This window comes from Petaurus breviceps, unplaced genomic scaffold (genome assembly GCF_028583685.1).
Source record: "Petaurus breviceps papuanus isolate PSGF00001 unplaced genomic scaffold, PetGlider_PUasm1.0 220, whole genome shotgun sequence".
Classification (NCBI taxonomy): domain Eukaryota; kingdom Metazoa; phylum Chordata; class Mammalia; order Diprotodontia; family Petauridae; genus Petaurus; species Petaurus breviceps.
Genome location: NW_027185876.1, coordinates 13,952,433 through 13,974,402, shown reverse-complemented (window position 1 = coordinate 13,974,402; position 21,970 = coordinate 13,952,433). Strand labels below are relative to the sequence as shown.

The 21,970-nt window shown below is 39.7% G+C and overlaps 1 protein-coding gene across 2 annotated transcripts in view; it reads right to left on the bottom strand.

The window, feature by feature from the left end:
* ATF6 (activating transcription factor 6) overlaps positions 1-21,736 on the bottom strand; it is a 209,592-nt gene extending 187,856 nt beyond the window's left edge. Inside the window, exons 1-4 of one of the 2 annotated variants that reach the window (XM_069094642.1) lie at positions 21,488-21,736; positions 10,765-10,841; positions 4,400-4,487; positions 3,247-3,353 (exon numbers count right to left, since the gene is read on the bottom strand). In XM_069094642.1, coding sequence (XP_068950743.1) covers positions 3,247-3,353; positions 4,400-4,487; positions 10,765-10,841; positions 21,488-21,545 — 330 coding nt within the window. In that variant the 5' untranslated portion in view covers positions 21,546-21,736. The remainder of the gene's footprint in view (positions 1-3,246; positions 3,354-4,399; positions 4,488-10,764; positions 10,842-21,487) is intronic. The other variant, XM_069094643.1, reaches the window with a different exon arrangement.
* Positions 21,737-21,970: the final 234 nt, after the last annotated feature.

The following is a 21,970-nucleotide window of genomic DNA, read 5'->3' as shown; positions in this document are numbered from 1 at the left end:
TTCCAAAAAGCATTTCCTAAGTATCTGTTATCTGTGTTCCTAATATTATACTAGATACTGAATTGCACAATATATGTGTAGTGTGTGATAGAACATACTAAGCACCTACTAAATGCTAGATCTCTATGGTAGATAATTAAAAAAAAAAACCACTTCACAGAAAAAAAAGATGTGAACCAAGGCAACTACAAAACCTCGTCCTGAACCAAGGTCAGTATATTAGCATCCCCCAAAGGTTCCTTCATTCCCTGTGTGACCTTCCATAACCTCTATGACTCCATCAGCTCCAGACTCTTTCTCTAGCTATCTCCCATGGCGGCAATGCTCCCTGTCTTCATCTCCATCTTCTGGCTTCCTTCAAGTCCCAATTAAAACTACACCTTCTACAGGAAGCCTTTCTCTATCTCCCTTAATTATAGTGCCTGGAGATAATCAAAGCTTATTCTCTATCTTGTGTATCTCCAATTATGTTGATTATTGATTGTTGATTATCTCCAATATATCCAGTATATAACTTATCTGTACGCAGGTGACTGCATATTGTCTCCCCCATTAGAATGTGAGGGCAAACCCTGCCTCTGATTTAAGGAGCCAGTTTAAGTTTAAGAAACTGGAGATGTTTATCCTGGATAAAAATTACTTAATAGCTATCTTCAAATAACTGAAGGTATGTCACAGGGAAGGAAGACTAGACTTATTCTGTTCAGCTCTGGAGGAAAGGAGGACCAAAATGAACAAGTTAGGGAGTCAGCCTTTGGCTCAGCATAAAGAACTTCTTAAAAACAGAACAGACTCCCTTCTGAGGAAGCCAGTTTTCTCTTAATGAAGATGATCACACTAAGGCTGATGGAGACACTTGTCCAGGATGCTACAGAGGGCATACCTTAATGTTCTCAGCTGCCATGGAATGAATCATCATGTCTGCAGATGAGCAAAAAAGGCATGGAGATAGAGACAGAGATACAGCCCCAGGTCATCAATTATCACCTGGATGCTTCAAATTGGATATGCCAGACACATCTTAAACTTGACATGTCAAAAACAGAAATCATTATCTTTTCCCCTAAACTCTCCCTCCTCCAAACTTTCCTATTTCTGTCATTGTTCTTCTAATGTCTCAGGTTCATAACCTCAATATTATCCTCAACTCCTCATTTTTCCTGCCCCCACATACCTAAACAGTTGCCAAATCTACCTTCACCACACCTCTTTGGGAAGACTTCTTCCCTCCCCTCCCCCAACTGCCACGTTAGTTCAGGCTCCATTACCTACTGCCCATATTATTGTGACAGCTTTTCAGCTGGATTCCCTGCCTCAAGCCTTACACTATTCCAATGCATCCTCAACTCTGGGACTAAAGTGATTTTCCCTAAGTGGTACTTTTTCATAAAAACATAAGCTCACTATAACATTTATTTTCGTTCTTTATTTTTGTGCCCTAGATCTAGCCGTGCCTAACACAGAGTAAGAGTTTAATAAATGCTTGCTGATTAACTGGTAGATATCACTGCATCTGTGATCAGATCTAATTAGAGCTTAGACCAAGTGCTTTTCAAAACTAAAACCCTATCATTTTATGAAATTAAGGAGTAAAAGACATGGAAGAAGGGGTGACAATGGGTTCAAAAGAGGCACAAATAGGTAGGTAGGAGAAAATCAGAAACAAATTTTATCCTACACTGCAGTTTTACCTAGGATACTAGGGTAAACAGTGAGCCAATGAAAATCATCAATTTGGTACAATACCATTAAATTGCTGAAGCCTGGTATAGCATATAAATGTGAAGCAAGATACTGCATAAGTGAAGCATTTGGTCATATTATATAAAAAATATGTAGAAATGTATAACTCAAATTACACAATGAAAAATCAAATTACAACTGATGATTCTTATTCAGAAAAAGTTTAAAACCTCTTCTGTGAACTGTCAGCCTTATAAGTAAAGGGAAAACAGAATAAAAATCAGTATTTTCACAAACTAGAAAAAGTAAGTTAACTCTTCTTTTAAACTTTTGAGTACCAAAATGAATTACCACATACTAAAAAAATCTGAATGTTTATAAGATACAATGTTTAATGTAGGTCCATTACAAGCTATAATCTTTTCACTAACTGATCTCATTTTGTTTATTACCACTGTTATCTAAATTCATAAGGCATACTTTAATTAATTGCTACCCCCAAAAAATTAGTCACCAATTCTTGTTGATTCTGCCTCCATGACATCTCTCGTATCCATTCCCTTCTCTCCCCTCACATAGCCACCAACCTAGTCCACGTCCTTATTATCTTTTACCTAAACTATGTCTACAGCACTTAACTGGTCTTCCTGTCTCAAGTCTCTTCTTTCTCCAATCCACCTTCCACACAACTGCCAATGGTTCTCCTAGAGCACAGGTTTGATCATGTCCTACATACCTTGCCTCCCATTTCATTCCCTCCTTTAATAGACTTCAGTGACTCCTACTACCTGGGCTACTGCCAGGCACCCTGACCTTTGTCTTGCCACTGGACTCTGATGCCTCTGGCAGAAGGACTAATGACTCTGGAGAAGAAAGTGAGGCTGCTGATTTTGCATAGCTCTGCCTCGCTCACATTCAATTCACACACGAGACATCACCCTCATAATATTATTGGTCCTCTTCAAGAAGGAAGAATGAACAACAATAGAATCAAATACAAGTTCATTTGTTTGGCATTCTAAACCCTTCACAGCCTGGTTCCAACCTACCTTTCCAGTCTTAGTATGTATTCTTTCCCTTGTCACACACTATTGTCCCACCAAACTGACCTTCTACCATCCTTCTCAAGAGCATTTCCAGGCACTTGCAGAGGTGACTCTCAAGCCTAGGAAGCGCTCTCTCCTCATCTCCACCTTTTAGACTCTAGCTGCCTTCAAGTTTGGCTTAAAAGTCACCTCCTATATGAGGTATTTCCTGAAACCTGATGAGTTCCTCTGTCCCCAGTTGCTAGTTTCTCCAAAAATATTACCTTGTATTTTATTATGAATATTATTACTTATAGTGCACATGTTGTCTTTCCCTATAGAATGTAAGTTCCTTGAAGATAGAGATTATTTCATTTTTGACTTTGTATACTTAGCATAGTTCCTGGAACACAGGAGGTGTTTAATAAATTCTTGTTAATTCAAGTCAGATAGGCTCCATCCAAGTATTATCAATTAGCAAGGTGTTACTTTTCTATATTTTTTACAACCAAGTCAACATAAAGGACCGGTTACTTACAGGAACATGCTGGGTTGAAGAATAAGAATCTACTGATTGAGGGGAAGAGACTGAACAGCTTGAGGAATCTGGAGAAAGTGGCTGAGGCTCTGCCTTGATATATTTATCTGTAAAACATGGGGCAAGAGATTTTTCTACCTGGACATTATAACTCATGGAAAAAAATGAACAAGAGTAAAAATAAATTCCACACTTTAAAAAATTAGCTTTAAATACTTAAACATAAACACTGTCTTTTAGAAAGTTCACTTCCCAGATATAAATGTGTGTTTAATGCCAAATTTTAATCTTTTTTTTCTCTTTTGGGTAAATGCATAATTAGGACATATGTAGCAATTATTATAATACCTTGGATATGGGCATTTCATAAATGTTTGTTGAACTAAGCAGAGGCTAATCTAAACCAGTAAATTTCACCTAGTACTCAAAATGCACTTTTTTAGCTCAGTTATCTTTAGTACCAATGTAAAATTTTCCATCAGCAGAGGTTAAAAAAAAATAAGGAGAACAGCACTGGATTTTGTAAAACAAGAGAATAAATAACCACTTTAATTTTAAGTGTCTGTTACCAATACGATCAAGGTTAGATAAAGGAGAAAAAAGGGAAGTAAAAAAATATAACCAATGACTTCAAAATCCTTCATTTGAAGCCAGTATTATAATGAAAAGGAGAAGCAAAAATAATTCTGGAACACAGAATCCATAAATTTGGTGACCTGAAAGGTTTGGAGTAAGAAACATTTGTATATACTTTCTAATCCCCTGAATGTTCCAATAAATAATTTTAAGGCGATAGTTAATCAGATTTTTTTTTAAATCCCTTTCTCTATGACAACAGAATTTTAAATGTATCCTAGATCAGCCTTGGTCATCTACTTCTCTTACTGACAGTATATTTTTGTTCTGGCATGAATTTTAAATTCATTTATGATATTTAAGAGTTAGGCCATTCTTTTTATTAATCCTACAGAGGTGTTTTCTTTCCTTTCTTTCTTTTTTTTTTTTTGGAGTGATAAGCCAGAACAGGTAAACTAGAGCCTTTTAACCCATCAGGACTTAAAACCAGAAAAACTGAATTTCCATACTGTGGAATAACCCAAAAGCCAATCCTGTCTATCTAGCTCATTACAAATTAAAAGTGGCAAACTGTTACCTGTGCAAGATTGGTTTGCAATCCCCCAAGGGTCTGAATCCCATGGCATCAAATCCAAATCAAAGCCAAGGTTATAGAAATTGTTTTCCTGTGGGTTACAAATCAGCAAAAGAAAATGAGAAGAGTAACAGACAAATCACTGTCCAACAAAGTACCAGAAATAACATGCCAGAAATCATATGGAATTTATATCACCCAAATGTAGAGGAAGGGGTTTCCCAAATGATCCAATTACATCTCCTAACAGCACTTAACAGGATCTACCTAATGTACGGTGTCAGTTAAGCTCAGTTGTTTCGAGCATGATACTAATGGGATCAAGGCCATGCATTTAATCACCATCTAACACAGTGAATTCCACAAAGCTGACAAATTTTGTTGAGAACACAGTTCATATAACCTCTTTTTGTTCTATGGCCCCGGACTGTTCTTGGGACCTTCCTCTTTCCCTTATTCCACCTCTCTAATTCCTACTTACCTAGATATACCAATAAGTAAATACAAGTTGATTTCTGAAGGAAGAGAGGATTAGCCCAGAAGGCTTAAGAGAGAATGTGACACCTTACTTATTGCTCTTCCTTTGTTTTCAAAGAGGGTCAAGACATTATGTCATCAGTGTGATGCCTTGACTTGCTTCTGAATCAGTTTTAAGTGAGGCAGAGTTTCACAAAGTTGTCAGCCTCATTCTGTCTTCCCAAGTTATCAAAGTCCAGTGGCTGAGCAGACTAGTGACGTCCTGGGATGCAGTAGAGGATCTCGGCATCTTCAATTCCACAGAGCCTGCTTCAGTTGCCATCAAAACCACTGGAACAAATAATTCTCATCTGCCCATTCTGCCAGGGAAAGTCTTCACATGGCTGGGGTAGATACCCCATAACTCACCAATGAGTCTGAGGCCTGCCAGTCACCCTCAACCTGGTTTAGGTCCATCTGCTGAACCAGTTAAGGGGTAAGGGGTATGTGAAACATATGCCGACTTTGGAGGAAGATAACAATTACAGGTAAGGAAGCAGTGCGTTCCAGGGTGATGTCTTTTGTAAATTAATGGAAGCAAATTTAACTTGACTAGTTGACTAGAATTGTTGAGTGTATTAAAGGAAGTAATGTGAAATAAAGCTGGAAAGGTAGGTTGAAACTAACCTGTAGGGCCTTTAAGTACAATTTAAGGAATTTTTGTTTTAACCAGAGCAGTAGTTCTTAAAACTTTTTTGTATCCTGGATCCTCTGGCAATGTGGTAAAGTCTATGGACTCCTTCTCAGAATAATGTTCTTAAATTCATAAAATAAAATATATAAGATGACGAAGCAAATCAATTACACTGAAATACAGTTTATCAAAATATTTTTTAAAATCAAATTCATGAACTTCGGGCTAAGAACGGCTGTCCTAGACAGAAACAAAAAGGAGTCCTTGAAAGTTTTTGAACGGGAGTAAGAAGATCATAGGTTTAAAGCTGAATGTGATTTTCAGAGGTCATCAAGGCAGTCACATGGTCAGATGCATGCCTTAGGAAAACCATTTTGGCAGCCATTTAGAGATTAGAGAAACTGGAAGCAGGAAGATCAATTAGCTGACAGCACAGATAACACATACCTAAACTAGGGCACTGACTCTATGAATGGGGGTAAGGGGACAGAGGCAGGGAGTAGTGGAAAAAGGATGAAAAACACGCGGCTAAAAGGAAACAAGTCAAAAGGGAACACAAACAGGGCGATCCTGGGACTACTGAGATAAAAACCCGCATGTAACACAAATTCATGGGCTCATATGTGTCCTCTTTTTTATTCTCTGAACACCGAAATGCTCATATTTGTTGATGTTAAGTTCGTGATTTTAAAAAAATATGTAATTTAAAAACCGACACAAGGAAACTGAATATGGGGTGTTAGAGAGCAGAAAGAGTGAAAAATAACTCTGAGAATATAGGAGGCAGTTATAGGCGGCTCCGTGAATAGAACACTGGGCCTAGGGTCAGGAAGGCCTTAGTTCAAATGTGACCTCAGACAATTACTAGCTGAGTGACCTTGAGCAAGTCACTTCACTCTATATGCCTCAGTTTCCTCATCAGTAAAATAAGCTGGAGAAGGAAATGGCAATCCACTCCTGCATCTTTGCCAAAAACACTTGAAGAGGGGTCATGAAGAGTCAAACATGCTTGAAAAGAGCTAAACTGAGATTACAAACCTGGATAACTGAGAAAATGGTAGTACCCTCAATAGAACTAAGAAATTTTAGAGGGGGAAAAAAACAGATTGGGGAAAAAGATAAGGATTCCCATTTGGGGCATGTTCAGTTTGAGATTCTGATGGAATATCCAGGTAGACGTATAGCATGTAATTGGTGATATGAAACTAGAACTCCAGAGAGAGATCAGAATGGATACATAAATTTAGAAGTCATATGCATGGAGATGATCATCAAAGCCATAGGAATTAATGAGCTTTTACCAAGGCAGAGAGTGTAAGGTAAGAAGAAGGCCCAAGGAGAGGCTTGGAGGACATCCATGTGTAATAGTAATGGCATTTAAAGATTCCCCTGTATTGGCTTGGTTTGGGGTTTGATTGTGTTAAAACCCAGAGCTTGTTAATCCCACCTGTGGGATGGACTTGTTGACATGAAAAGAGAGTCCTGAACTGGGAGGAGCTGGTGACTTAGATTTGGAGAGACACAGGAGAGAGGCAGAAGAACTTTTTGGAAGCAGCACCTTTGTGGAGGCAGAGAGAGACTGAGAGGATTGCTGAGGGCCACTTTGAATTGCCCTGGACTTTTGAGACCTGCCCCCAGAGCTGCCAAGGACTGAGGAGACATGACTGTTTTGCTGGTACTTTGTCTGTCTGTTTTGATGTTGTTTTGCCAGATTTGTCCACTGGTGAAGGATAGTCCTGTTGTTGAAGAAGTCCTGGAACCTGGCTGTTGGTTAAGAGCTCCTGAGACTGTCCTGCAGACAGAGAGTGAATACTGTCCACTGGTAAAGGCCAGTGCTGTTGTTGCAGGGGTCTGGGAACCTTTCTGTTAGTTCAGAAGCCCTGAAGAAGGATTTTCTTGTTGTATGTTTACAGAAATCCTGGGAGAGGGTTTTGCTAATGTTTTCAGGGGTCCTAGGACTGTTTTGCAGACAGAGGATGAATTAATGAAGAGACTGGCAATGTATCTTGTGGCCTTGCTAAACTTTGTCTCCCCAGGAACAAAGATTGCTGAGAACTTGCCTCCCGTCAAGATGAAGAAAAGACCTCCATTTGGGTATGAAGTGCTGTGCTTAAACTTGTTATAACTCTGGGGTAGATTCAATTGTGATCCAGGGGTGGGGAACTTTTGACCTTTTTGTGTTCTATGATTGAACAAATGAATGTACTTTACTTATGATTGGAAACTAATCTCCATTTGAGAAGAGGGGCTTTGTGATGGACTAAATGAAGGTACAGCCTAGGGGTGGAGAAGTATTTAGAACAGGGACTTTGTAATTGATTGAATGAATGTAAGGTCCTGGGGTGGGGTAGTACTTGGAGATTATTTAATCACATTTAGTAAATGCTGTATTTTGAATGATGTCATATTTTGATCTTTTCTGTTCTTAATTTGTCACTGAATAAAATGGAGAGCACCTATGCTGGTATTCTGAACCTTGGGAAGTTGCCTTTCCTTGGCATTACATTACACCATGCTAACCTAAGAGGAATGATGACTATTAAGAAAACTAAAAAGGAGTGATCCAATAAGTACGGAACAATGTTGTGAAAGCAAAGGGAAGAGAGAATAGCCAGAAAGGGTAAATAAGCTAGGTTATCAAAAACCACAGACAAGTCAAGGAGCATGAAAACTGAGAAAACAACCATCTGATTTGGCAGTGGAGAGATCTTTGGTAATTTTGAGAGGACTGAGTAGAATGACAGGGTCAGAAACTTGACTTTAAAGGGTTAAAAAGTGAATAAGTGGAAAGAAAATAGAGTCAGTTTCTTATTCTAGAAGTATGATAGTGAAAGGAAAGAAAAACATAGGGTGATAGATTGGGAAGATGACTGGGTCAAGGAAAGATCTAAGGATGGGGAAAGGCTTGGGAAGGAAATGACTTAAAAGAATGCTCTCCAGAAGGAAAAGACAAGAGAAGAAAGGGGATCAAATAGCAAGAAATAATTACTGTGGAATCAATGAATGAATGAAGAGAAATTAAATAGCAGAACTAAAATAAAATTTGATAAAATTCAACTCCTTTCTATTATTTTTGGGTTTGGTTTTCATGAGAATTTAAGTTAATGGAGTTATTTAATGTTTTTAAACCAATGAATACATAGGTGAAAATCCAGGATAGCAAAATGCAAATCTTAAAATGCCATCCTTGCTTACAAAGGAATAAAAGTGAGAATGGATCTGGACAATTTAGTCGCCATGACTAAAAAAATAATTTTAAAATCTGTTTTTAGCAGGGTCTATTTACTGTTCTCCAAGCAAAGAATCAGTTCCTACAATTCCTACCTCGGTTCCCTTTTTAACATAAGAAATGTTATTTCCTCCCTCTTCATAATCCCATATGTTTAAATCCTACCTAGGCCCAGCCTAAATGTCACTTCCTTTCTCTTATGAATTCATAGCACCTCCCCATAAAGCATTATCCTCAGTAAAGACCTTTGGTCAGTTTTACCTCCCTCAGGCTCTAAGGTATACTCCTCAAGTACAAAGAAAATTTTCCTTTATCTTGTATTCCCCCTCAGGGCCCAGGACAATGCTTTGCACATTACAAGTGCTAAATAAAATTCTACTTAATAAAATATGTCCACCTCCTAGAACCCAGCTGTCCACCTTTAGCTTTTCAGCTGAAGAACTTCTGCAGCAAAAAAGAATAAGCTATATTTAGAGATAAAAAGTAATACATTAAAAGGATATTTAAATATTAATCAACCACATCTTTGATATGTACTTAGGTCTTCAAAACTGCTGTTAAAGGAACGGGTGTATGAAGTGTTCAAGAGGACTAGAACTCTAGTATGAGGGCTTGATGGGCCCTTTTCAGGTGGGTTCCTCCAGTTTTGGTGTCCCCTGATGCACTCAACTCTCACTAGTGGCTCCAAGAAACTGCAACATGCACAGCAGCCACACCCAAGTAAACCATCTAAACCAGGTTGAAGGTAACTGACCGGTCTCAAACCTGTCAGTGAGTTAGGCAGATATCTACTCCAAGCATGTGAAGTCTTCCCTCAGTGGAATGGACAGATGAAGACAATTTGTTCCAGTGGCTATGAAGGAGACTCAAGCAGGTTCTGTGGAGTGCTGAGAGCTTGGTCAGACACCAAAGGTGCCAAGTTCATCAACTGCATCCCAGGCCATTGCTGGTCATCTTGACTTTTGTCCTTCCACTACAATTTGATGACTTAGGGAGAAATAGTGAGGTTGACAACTTTGTGAAACTGCCTCACTTAAAACCAATTCAGGGGCGGCTAGGTGGCGTACTGAGGAGAGCACCAGCCCTGGAATCAGGAGGACCCAAGTTCAAATCTGGTCTCAGACACTTAACACAGAAACTAGCCGTGTGACATTGGGCAAGTCACTTAACCCCAACTGCCCTCCAAAAAGAAAAAAAAAAAGAAAAAAATTCACATGAAAGTCAAGACATCACCCCTGTGATGCTATTGGCCCTTTTTGAAAATGGAAGAAATATTGCTAGTATGATACAACGTATTTTCATGGTGAAAAGGGAAAATCTTTCCTTACATATGTAATTATTAGTGAACACTGTTAAAGAGAATATGTGAAAATTTTCAGAAGCGTACAAGTGAAACGCAATTTAGTGGCATGACCAGAAGAATATAGGTCTTCTGATTCTTTCTTTCCACTGCCCACTCCTGTCAAACATCAACAGAATCTGGGGCCATTAACCACACACAGGATCCCTAGGAATCTCATATAGACTTTCAAAATGTAATGTTATCTATGTTTCCCAATTACATTTTCATCTGGTCCAGTCCAATGTTTGACACCTCTATATCACACCATATTTAATGAGTGCATGGTTGGTTCTATTTTTTATTTTTAAATAAACTGATTTATACAGTATTCTATGAGCCTAAGTGCATAGGTTTTAGAGCTAGAAGTGAAATCCACATCCCTTTTATTTTATAGATGAGGAAGCTACTGCCAAGAGACATTAGGTCACTAACCCCAAAGTCACACAGATAAGCAGGAGAACAGAGATTTGAACTTGTTCCTCTGACTGAAATCTAATGCTCTTCCCATGATACCCATGAACTGAAAGACGAAAATGAAATTCAGTCTAAAAAATCTAAATCTGCTGTCCTGAAATATCTGAGTAAATAGGGTAAGAATTCAATGCCATTCTGAATAACACAGTATCTCTCCTCTACTAAACACTTACATAAGTTTCATTCTCTACATCCAGCTGCAACTCTTCTGTGTCCATTAAATCACCAAGTTCAGCAAAAAGGGTTGAATCTATGCAGAGGGAAAAAAAAGAAAGGACAAGAAAAGATTATTTGATCCAGTGATCTTGAAAAAAAAAATACCACATCACTATGCCAACTGTGCTACTCCAAATATCAGTTATCACACGATATCACCTTTAACTTGGAGCTCACAGTTTACCAAGTTAATCACATTAGTTGGTTAAGTTACAGAAGAATGTAGAGCTCATTATTGAAATAAATTGTATTTTAATGCATGTAGTTTCCAAAACATTTCTCCCTTAGCATTAGGCTATATGGACAGGTATTGCTGAGAAGAGTAAAGTCTCTCTGATATAAAACAAATAAATTCTCACAATTATGAATATAAAGTGAATTCCACTTTCTCGATGCTTTTAATTATTAAAAAAGTGAAATAACTCCCCAATGGATCGAGGTCAAAATGTGAGGGGAAGAAAGATTAAGATAGTGACCAGATCCGTGGGATGCTGACCGCTCTATTACTGAGAGTGCTTCTAAAAACACCTGTGATCATTGTTAACAACTGATGTGTATATGACACTTCAAGGGCTGCAAAGCACTTCTGCATACTGTCTGGTTGGAGCTTCACCTCTTCAGGCAAAACTCAGCTCAAGCACTACCTTGTACATGAGACCTCGCAGGTTAACTCCTCTGCACCGATCTTCAGGATACCTCCTCTTTGTACGTGTTATCTCCCTTACCAAAATGTAAACTTCTTGTGGGCAGGGGATGTTTAATTTTTGTATCTTCAATATTTAATTCAGTGCCTAGCACATAGCAGGTACTTAATAAGGGCTTGTTGATTAACTGAATGAAACACTACAACATCGTGAGGCTGATATTACAGGTATTATTGCCATTTTGCATATGAGGAAACTAAAACTCATCTGGGCGACTTGTTCATAATAACACAACAGGTAAGAGCTACCAGAGGCAGCATTTTAACCCAGGTCAGGTCTCAGTGTCCCTTAGATTGATTATACAACATTGCCTTAGGTATAAAGCTGCAAGGGTCCTACCTCAATTCTCTCATCGTACTTACAGATGAAGAAACTGAGGCCCAGATAAGTTTTTTTTAATTTATCCAAGAGTATATAAGTTATATTTTAGAGCTTTGTATTGCTGTGAGATAATATTTTATATATACATATAGGTATGTGTGTATACATGCATACACAAACACACACATATATATGTATATTTTTTTATTCATAAAAAATATTGAGCTGGCCTAGCTAAGGAGTGAAGGGTAAGTAACTCACATATGCTTCACTCCTCTATAACCAGTCAGGTCCTAGTATTTCATCTACCTAAACTTCACCATCAGGTAAAGTAAAGTGAGCAGTCATAAAAACAATATACTCAATAACTATAACAATATAAGTAGAAAGAACAACCATCATGAAACTACAGAAATTAAATGTTACAATATTATAAAGAACAAACTTGACACCTAAGAAGGCATGTTAGCAAAATCTGTCCTACTGAATTAAACATTTAAAGAAGAAAAATTACTATAAGTTCACAGAAGAAAATTTTAAATGGCCATCAGTCTGGAAAAGGAAATCTACAAAACAATGGAAAATAGGTACATTTAATTTGCATACATTGCCAGAGGGGAGACAGGGAAGAGCTACAAAGAATTCTATGCTTTACAATCTAGGAGAGCAAAGAATAGTTTACCTGTCAGATTTATGGATAAGGGAAGAATTTATGACCAAACAAGAGAAAGAGAACATTACAAAATGCAAAACAGATCATTTGATTACATTCAATTGAAAAGCTTTTGCACAAAGCCAATGCAACCAAGACTAGAAGGGAAGCAAAAAGCTGGGAAACAAATTTTATAGTCATTGTCTCTGATAAAGGCCTCATTTCTAAAATATATGGAGAACTGAGTCAAATTTATCAGAATACAAGTCATTCCCCAATTGATATATGGTCAAAGGATATGAAGAGGCAGTTTTCAGATGAAGAAATTAAAGCTATCTTTAGTCATAAGAAAAAATGCTCTAAATCACCACTGATTAGAGAAATGGAAATCAAAACAATACTGAGGCACCTCATCACACCTATCAGATTGGCTAACATGACATGAATTGATGGGATAAAACCCAGAACTAGAATTTGACTAGAAAAGTAAAACTTATATAAAACAAACAGGACAGGTAAAGCCTATGAATATCTGTAGCTGGGGGAATAGGATGCTAGCTATGGTGTATATGAACATTATATCCCCATGTGGGAACTCTGGCTGAGAGATTAATTCTATCACTGCAGGGGAGAGCTCTTTCTCTGCACCTTAAAGCCTTAAGGAGCTGCCTAAAGCAGGGATGCCAAACTCAAACAGAAACTGATCCCTGTGGGCTACATACTGATTTAGAGAATCACAAATGAAAATTGGGCTGGACTGTATTTTCATTTATTTCACTGAACATTCCTTAATCCCTGGACCAGGAGTCTGACACCTCTGATCTCAAGCACTGAAAAGCTAAGTGACTCATCCCAGATCACACAGTCCAGGATCACGCAGCTCGCACATGTCTAATACTCTACTATATTGACTATATATATATATAAAAGACTGCTCAGGGCATGGTTGATAAAACATAAAGTCACAAAGATCTGAATTCAAATGCAGCCTCAAACACATAGTATGTGACCCTGGGCAAGTCAATGAACTCAGTTTCCTCATTTGTAAAATGGAGGTGATAATAGCACCTACCTCCCAGGGTTGTTGTGAGGATCAAATGACATAATATTTGTAAATCACTTCACAAACCTTAAAGTGTCATATAAATGCTAGCTATTATAATTTTGTATGTGTCAGAACACATGTCTTCCTGGCTTTAAGTCCAGTGCACAGGTTCATCACCTATCCCTATCCGGATTCTTATGTGAGAAAATCCATAGCCAGGGAAGCAGAGCACAGTGGACAACATTTGGCTCACCAGTAATGAAGACAGAAAAGCAATGTTGTCACAGGAACACACTCGGAGCAGCTGCACAAAAAGAGTCTAGGAGATAGGTCCCAAGCACAGCACCAAAAAAACGTGACACAGCAGTGATGGAGGACTTCAGTTATCTGGGCACATACTTGCAACCTCTTTCTACCAAGAGCTGGGCAGCTAATAATCCCCTGACCTGCCAATAATAATTTGCTCAGCTAGTGAACAGGCATGAATTAAGTGGATTCTATGTACCAGGCACTGTGCTAAATACAGAGATATAAAAAAAAGGCAAAGTCAGCCCAGGTCCTGTTCTCCAGGAGCTCAAAGTCTAATAAAAGACAAGGCAAAAACAACTACATGTGTACAAACATGAGAAGTGCAAGATAAAATGGGCAGAACAAACAGAGGGAAAGCCTGGCATTAAGAGGGAACAGGAGAGATTCCCGTAGAACCTAGAATTTTAGCTGGGACTAGCAGGAAGTCAGGAGGCAGAGATAATGAGGGAAAGAATCCAGGCAAGAGGGACAGTCAGGGATAACACGCAGGGTCCAGATGGAGGGTCTTGTGCAAGAATAACAAGGAGTCCAGTGTCAGTGGATTATAGAGCATGTGGAAGGGAGTAAGGTGTAAGAAGACTGGAAAGGCAGGACAGGGACAGGATACACAGAACTTTGAATGCCAAATACAGGATTTTATATTTGAACCTGGAGGTGACAGGGAGCCACGGGAGTTGATCAATTTGGGAGGCAGGGCTGGGAGAAGAGCATGATCAGATCTGAGTTTTAGGAAGATTAATTTGATAGCTGAGTGGAAGATAGACAACAGCACAGAAAGCTGAGGCAGGGAGACAAGGAAGCGGCTATTGCAATAGCCCAGGCATGAAGTGATAAAAGCATGGACCAAGACGGTAGCAGTTTCAAAGGACAGAAAAGGTCATATGGAGTCCTATTAGGACTTGGTAACAGATTGGATATTTAAGGTTAGAGAGGGTAAGGAGTCAAGGATGACACCTAGGCCGGGAGCCTGGGTGACTGGGAAGATGATGGTACACTCAGAGGACATAGGAAAGTAAGGAAGAGGAAAAGAAAGTGAGTGCAGTTTTGGAAATGTTGAGTTTAAAATGTCTATGAGCCAATGAATATGAGATGGTCAATATGTGAGAGTGGAAAAGAGAAGTTAGAGCTGGATAAGCAGATCTGAGAATCATCAGCAAAGAGATAATTTCATCCATGGGAACAGATGAGATCATCAAGTGAAACAGAACAGAGGAAGAAGAGAAGAGGACTCAAGACAGAGCCTGAGCAGCACAGGAGGGAAGGTCACCCACAATTAGGGGGTATTGCCCGGATTAAGATCTTAAGAATGTGAAAGGACCAGCAAAAGGAAACTGTCTTCTGGACCTGATTGTCACCAAAAGGGAGGAGCTGCCAGGCTGCAAATGATGGGAGCCTTGCAGGGAATCAGTCAGTCAAGAATCATTTATTAAGCACCTACTGCCATGTGCATGAGCATCTACCAGGTATTGTGTGCCCGGCGCTAGGTACAGGCACCTGTTCTCAAGGATAATGTTTGGGGTATTTGTGTACAAGAAAGTGAATATAAAACATGTTGTTGTTGTTGCACTATAAAGTAATTTGAGGGCACACGCAGTTAGGCAGAGTGGGGAACCTGTGGCCTTGAGGCCACATGTGGCAAATTTGTTCCGTAAAATTTGGATTCAGTCAAAAGGACACACTTAAGTCCAAAGGTTCCATCAGGAAAAGCCTCCTGTAAGTGGTGACACAAGCTGCGCTTAGAAGGGAGCTATAGTCTAAAAGGTGGAGGTGGTGAAGAAATGAATTCCAGACACTAGGGCAAGGGTACTCAGTGTAAAAGCAGTGAAAGGAGAGATGGAACTGTAAGGCACAAGGAATAGCAAGCACACCAATCTGGCTGAACCCTCGAGGGCATGAAGAAAAGTAATATACAAAAATCCTGCAAAGACAGGCTTTAGGGGTTCTTTATCTTTTTTATGTCAAAGACCCCTTGGACTCCTTTGGCGATCTAGTGAAGCCTATGGACCCCTTCTCAGAAAAAATGTTTTTAAATGAGAATAAAATACACAAGATTACAAAAGAAACCAATTATATTGAAATACACTAACAAAATTTTTCTTAAAACAACTTCAAAGTCTTCAGGTTAAGAACCTCTGCTTTAGCCAGATTGTGAAGGGCTTTAAATAGCAAACAGGAGAGATTATATTTGATCCGAGGGACAACAGGAAGCCACAGGACCTCCCTGAGCCAGAGGGTGACATGGTCAGACCGATCAATCCTTTAAAATGATTCTCTGTGCTAGGGGAGGTGAGGATAGAAAGAAAAGAGGCAGAGAATCCAACAGAGAGGCTATTCAATAATTCAAGTAAGAGGCGGTAGGGGTCTGAACTAGAATGGTAAACACTAAGTGTTTACATTTACGGTGACAATACTTGACCAGTGCTACTGCAAGGGAAAAGGTGGGTGAAGCAGAGATGACGACTCTAGGGGAAGGGACAACTCCTCAGAGTTTGTGATAGATAAAAGAGAGAAAAGTTGGCTATACTACAATATATTTTAGGAGAGCCATTTTCAAAGAATTAAAAGGAAAATTAAGTGGCATACCACAGATAACAATTCTATAGGGGAAGTCAGGCCTGGAAGAAATGGACAGCACTCCAAAGACACTTCTAAAAAGACAAAAAGAAACCAATGTGATGAGGAAGAAGAGGGAGTTACTAAAAGAACTGGTGTGGATTCACAAACAACCCACTAAACAACTCAGATTTTTTAAAGACATGGACAAAAAAAAACAGAAGGAAAGAAAAATTAAAGAAAGTAAATTTTAAAAGTGTGGCAAAAGAATAGTTTCAGGAACTCACAATGAAGAAGGTTTGAGAGAATATCTAAGCATTTTTAAAAGTATCTACATTAAGGAAAAAAGGAGGATCAAAGAACAAAAAGGATCACTGCCCAGAGTGCTTAAGATAAGGACAAATGAGGGTGGAAAAAAGAGAAGCTACTTAATTCTATCTACACTTCTGTTCTCTCCTCTCAAAGAATGAAGTTTGCACTGGGAGAAACACAACAAATAACAGGGAATCAATCCTGAAAATAAGTAAAGGGAGAATACCATGAGAGCACTGTTTTTCATTATTGAATTCAAGTCAGCTGAACCATTACATCCTTGGGTACTGAAAGAACTAGGACATATGACTATTATGGCACTGCCAATGATCTCTGACAGATCATATCACAGAGAACAGATAAGATTCCACAGGATGGGAGAAGACTGCATGTAATTTTTAATTAAATTTGATTAGATGTTGATTAGGTTCTAAGTCTTTTTTTCTTCTTGTTCCTCTTTTTCTTTTCTAAAAATTTTTTTATTATGGATGAAGGGGAAGAGACAATAGAAGATAAGACGGAAAATAGGTGAAGTAAAAAAAACCAGCAATTTAAAATTACTGTTTAAAGAGTTAATATCCCTTGTAACTCATGAGACTTCTCAGTATGAGGATAGTTGAAGGGACTATGTATGTGTGTGTATAATATATGTGTGTGTATGTATACATACATATAGGTATGTAAAGGTGGGCGTATATGTATATATGTGTACATGTATACATAGAGGGCACAGGGTGAGTTGAATGTGAAGGGATGATATCCAAAAATAAAATTAAGAGGTGAGACAGGAATATATTGGGGGAAGGTGAGGGAGAGAGATAGAATGGGGGGGATTATCTCAAACAAAGGAAGCAGAAGAAGGCTGTTACAATGGAGGGGAAGAGCAGGAAGGTGAAAGGGAAAGAGTCAACCTTACAATGGATTTGGTTTAAGGAGGGAATAACATACACATTCAGTTGGGTATCTTACCCTACAGGAAAGTAGGGAGGAAGGGGATAAGGAGGTATGACAGAAGGGAAGGCAGATTGGGGAAGAGGGTAGTTAGAAGCTAACACTTTTGAAAAGGGACAGGGTCAAAGGAGAAAATAGAAGAAATGAGGAGCGGGATAGGATGGAGGGAAATATAGTCAGTCTTTCACAATCTGACTACTATGGAAATGTTCTGCATTACCACACATGTACAACCTATATTGGATTGCTTGTCTTGTCAGTGGGGGTGGGTGAGAAGGAGAGGAGGGAGAGAATCTGGAACTTAAAATTTTAAAAACAATTGTTAAAAAAAATTGTTTTTTACATGCAACTGGGAAATAAAATATACAGGCAATGGGGTATAGAAATCCATCTTGCCCAAACAGAAAGTAAGGGAGGGGGAGACATAAGAGAGTGCAGATTGGGGGAAGAGGGTATTCAGTATGCTTGCCTTCTTGGGGTGGGGGGAGGGGAGAGATGGGAAGAAAATCTGTAACTCAAAAGCTTTGGACAATGAATGTTGAAAACTAAAAATAAATTTTAAAAATTTTTAAAAAGAAAAAATAAATCTAAAATTAAAAAAAAAAACAATAAAAAAGGGCGGCTAGATGGCACAGTGAATAGAGCACCAGCCCTGGAGTCAGGAGGACCTCAGTTCAAATCCAGCCTCAGACACTTAACACAAAAACTAGCTGTGTGACCTTGGGCAAGTTACTTAATCCCAATTGCCCTCCAAAAAGCAAAAAAAACAAACAAACAAACAGCAAAAAAAAAAACAATAAAAAAAAGCTAATATCCCAATTTTCACAAAAGAGGAGTCTACAAACTACACTAGAACATTTTCTTACTTTGATTCCTAGAAAAATTCTCAAATGTACTAGTAAAAGGACGATTGATAAAAATCTAGGGGGGAAAGAAATCACAAAGAACCAGCATGACTTTATAAAGAATAGGAAATAGCAAACTAATTTTATTTTATTTTTTGACAAAGTTTCTAAAGTAGTAGATCATAAGAATGCTATAGATAAAATTCACCTAGATTTTAGCAAAGTACTTCAATTCTTCTTGATAAGGTGGAAATATATGGCCCTATTCTGTTTAACACTTTTGGCAATGACTTAAATGAAGGTAAAAATGTATGCTTAGCAAATCCACAGATGACAAAAAGCTAAGAGGGCAGTTAACACAGTGAATGACAGAGTTAACATTTTAAAAGATTGTGAAAAGCTAGAATATTAGGCTAAAGTGAATAAGATAAAGTTTAATAGACAAAAATGTAAAGTCTTAAGACTTAGGTTTAAAAAAATCATCTTCACAAATAAAAGACTTGAGGATGTGTGGTTAGATAACAGTTTAAAAAAATGGAAGGGTTTTAGTGAACTCAAAAACTCACTATCAATCTGGGCACTGTGCCAGCTGCTAGGGACACAAACACAAAAATTTAAGTCCCTGCCCTAAAGGAGCTTACATTACATGTATGTAAACACAAAATAAATACAAGGCAATGGGTGATTGGGGTGGGGGGGGAGGGGGGAGGCACTAGAATCTGGAAGGATTGGAAAAAGGTCTCTGATGCAGGAAGTCCCATTTGGAAGCCTGGAAGTAGACCTTGTAAGAGGTAGAGGTGAGGAAGGAGTGCATCCTAGACATGGGAGAGCAGCCTATGGAAAGACAAGGATATATGAAATGCCATGTGTGTGAGGAACTGCAAGAAGGCTTAAGAAATATACACCCTATTAAGAGAAAACAAAGAATCCTAAGAAATACTCAAATAAGTTCTAGGAAAAATTATTAGTTAATACTTTGGATCAGGAAAATAAAGAGAATTCAGGGGATTCTCCAGTAACTACAGAGTATTTACACAAATCTGTAACAAAGTTGTGAAGGCTTGCACACTGGGGCTGGGCCAAACACAACATATCCCAAATGAAGTCTTGGGGTTGATTACCTAAACCTAGACCAAGGGTGGGGAATCATATGTGGCCCTCTAGGTCCTCAAATGTGGCCCTTTGAATGAATCCAAACTTCTCAGAACAAATCCCCTTAATAAAAGGATTTTTTCTGTAAAACTTGGACTCAGTCAAAAAGCTGCACTCAAGGACTTAGAAGGTTACATGTGGCCTCAAGGTTGCAGGTTCCCTACCCCTGACCTAGACAATACATGGAGAGAGCAAATACTTTTCTCCCATCAACCATTAACTGACAGTAGTGCTTTAAAAGAATTTTAATTGACAAAAATCCCTATCCCTACATGCAGTAATATGAAAAGAAAAATGAAAAACAATAACCACTTAAAGCCTTTCCAGAGGGGCTGCTGCTGAGTTTCAAGTTGGACAGGAGGAAGAAAGGCTCAAATAAGCAGGTGTCTGTGTTTCTTGCTCACACTCTCCTGGTGCCAGGGTTAGGCTTCTCAGCCAAAATGGGCATGGTGAAATGAGTGTGATGAGTGTATGCACACACAAATTCTCACACATATAATCACAATACACACATACATGCACACTCACACACATACTCAAGGTCATCATACTGATGCATAGTGTCACGTAAACATACTCACAATGACAAACTCACATATACACTCACTCAAACATACTTACTTATATAGTCACACATCACATACCTACACTCACACATAGTCACACACATATACTCACGGTCACACATATGTACACACATAGATACTCGCACATACATACTCACATAGATACCCTTACATACTTATACATACTCACATAGTCACATGTGTATATACACTCACACATACACATATTCATATATACATACACTGTCACATACACCCATATACATTTACACCCAGTCATACACTCATATATCCACAGTCCCCAATATACACATACATACACTCACACACGTATATGCTCACATTCATTCATACTAATATATGCATGCATACTCACACTCGGTCACAATACACATATCACTAACATACACAAACTCACACATGGCCGTACACTCTTATTACTCATGTAGTCACACATACACACACAGTCATATATACATACACTCTTATGTACTCACACTCTGACACACACGCACATACTCATATGCACATACATACTCACACACATTCCCATATACACACATATACTCACACGTGGTCACTCACACATATACTCACAAAATCACACATATACTCACTCAGGCACACTCAAACACACACACACATAGTCTCGTATATACATACGCTGTCACATGCACCCATAAATACTCACACATAATGAGATGCTCATACTCACATAACCAGTTACCCATACACACACACACAGATACACACAGTCCCTGACGCACACACACTCACACGTGGTGGCACACTGGTACTTGTATATATATATATACACAGGCACACACACAATCGTATACACATGCGCTCACACTCAGACACAGTCACACCTATATGTATGCTCTCACATATCCACATACACTCACACACGGTTGCACACTCAGACTTGTATATAGGCACACATTCACATTCATACACACACACACATACACTCTCAGACACACACTCCTACACACCCACACCCACTGACAGGAGCCTCCTGGGCTTCGGGGCTGCCCCCACCCGGCCCTGCCTAGGCTCCTTCGCCCTCAAGCTCCCCTCCGCGTGAAGGAGCACCGCGCGTGGGGGCCCCGCACGAGGGGGCCGGGCAGACGCAAGCCCCCCCGGGGTGAGAGGGGAGGCCTGGCTCCCGGCCCGGCCTGCTCCCCCTGCCCGGCCGCGGCCTCCTCTGACACCTGTCACCGCGCGTGGGCGCAGGGTCCGAACCCCAGGAGCGCCCAACCCCACTCACCCCAGTCTACATCCAGGCTTTGAGAGACTGGCCGGCTCGGGCTGAACGGCGGCTCCATGGCCCCCCGGCCGAGGCGGCGCCCCAACAAACGCCTCCTTAGCTACACGTCTCCTTCCCCAGAAACTCTGTGACTAATGTCCGGAACACGGCGAAGTACCGACAAAACACTGAGCACTGCCGGAGACGGAGGCCGCAAGCGGACAAACTACCTCGTCGCCCGACCGAGAACGCTACGCAACGCAATGCAATTCTGGCTGGGGGCCAGGGGGCCGAGCGGTGGGCGGGTCAAGGGGCGGGGCCCAAGAGCAGAGCCCTGGCTGATTCCTCCTCCATCAGCGCCCCCTGGAGGCAGAACGCTGCGCGGCGCGCTTCCTGCCTGCCCTTTCTTGGCTCACCTTTCATTTGCAATGCCCAAGCCCAAGCGATCCTCGTCCGGCCTGGCCACTCCCGGTACGGGTCTTTGCTCGGATTGGTTTGCATGCC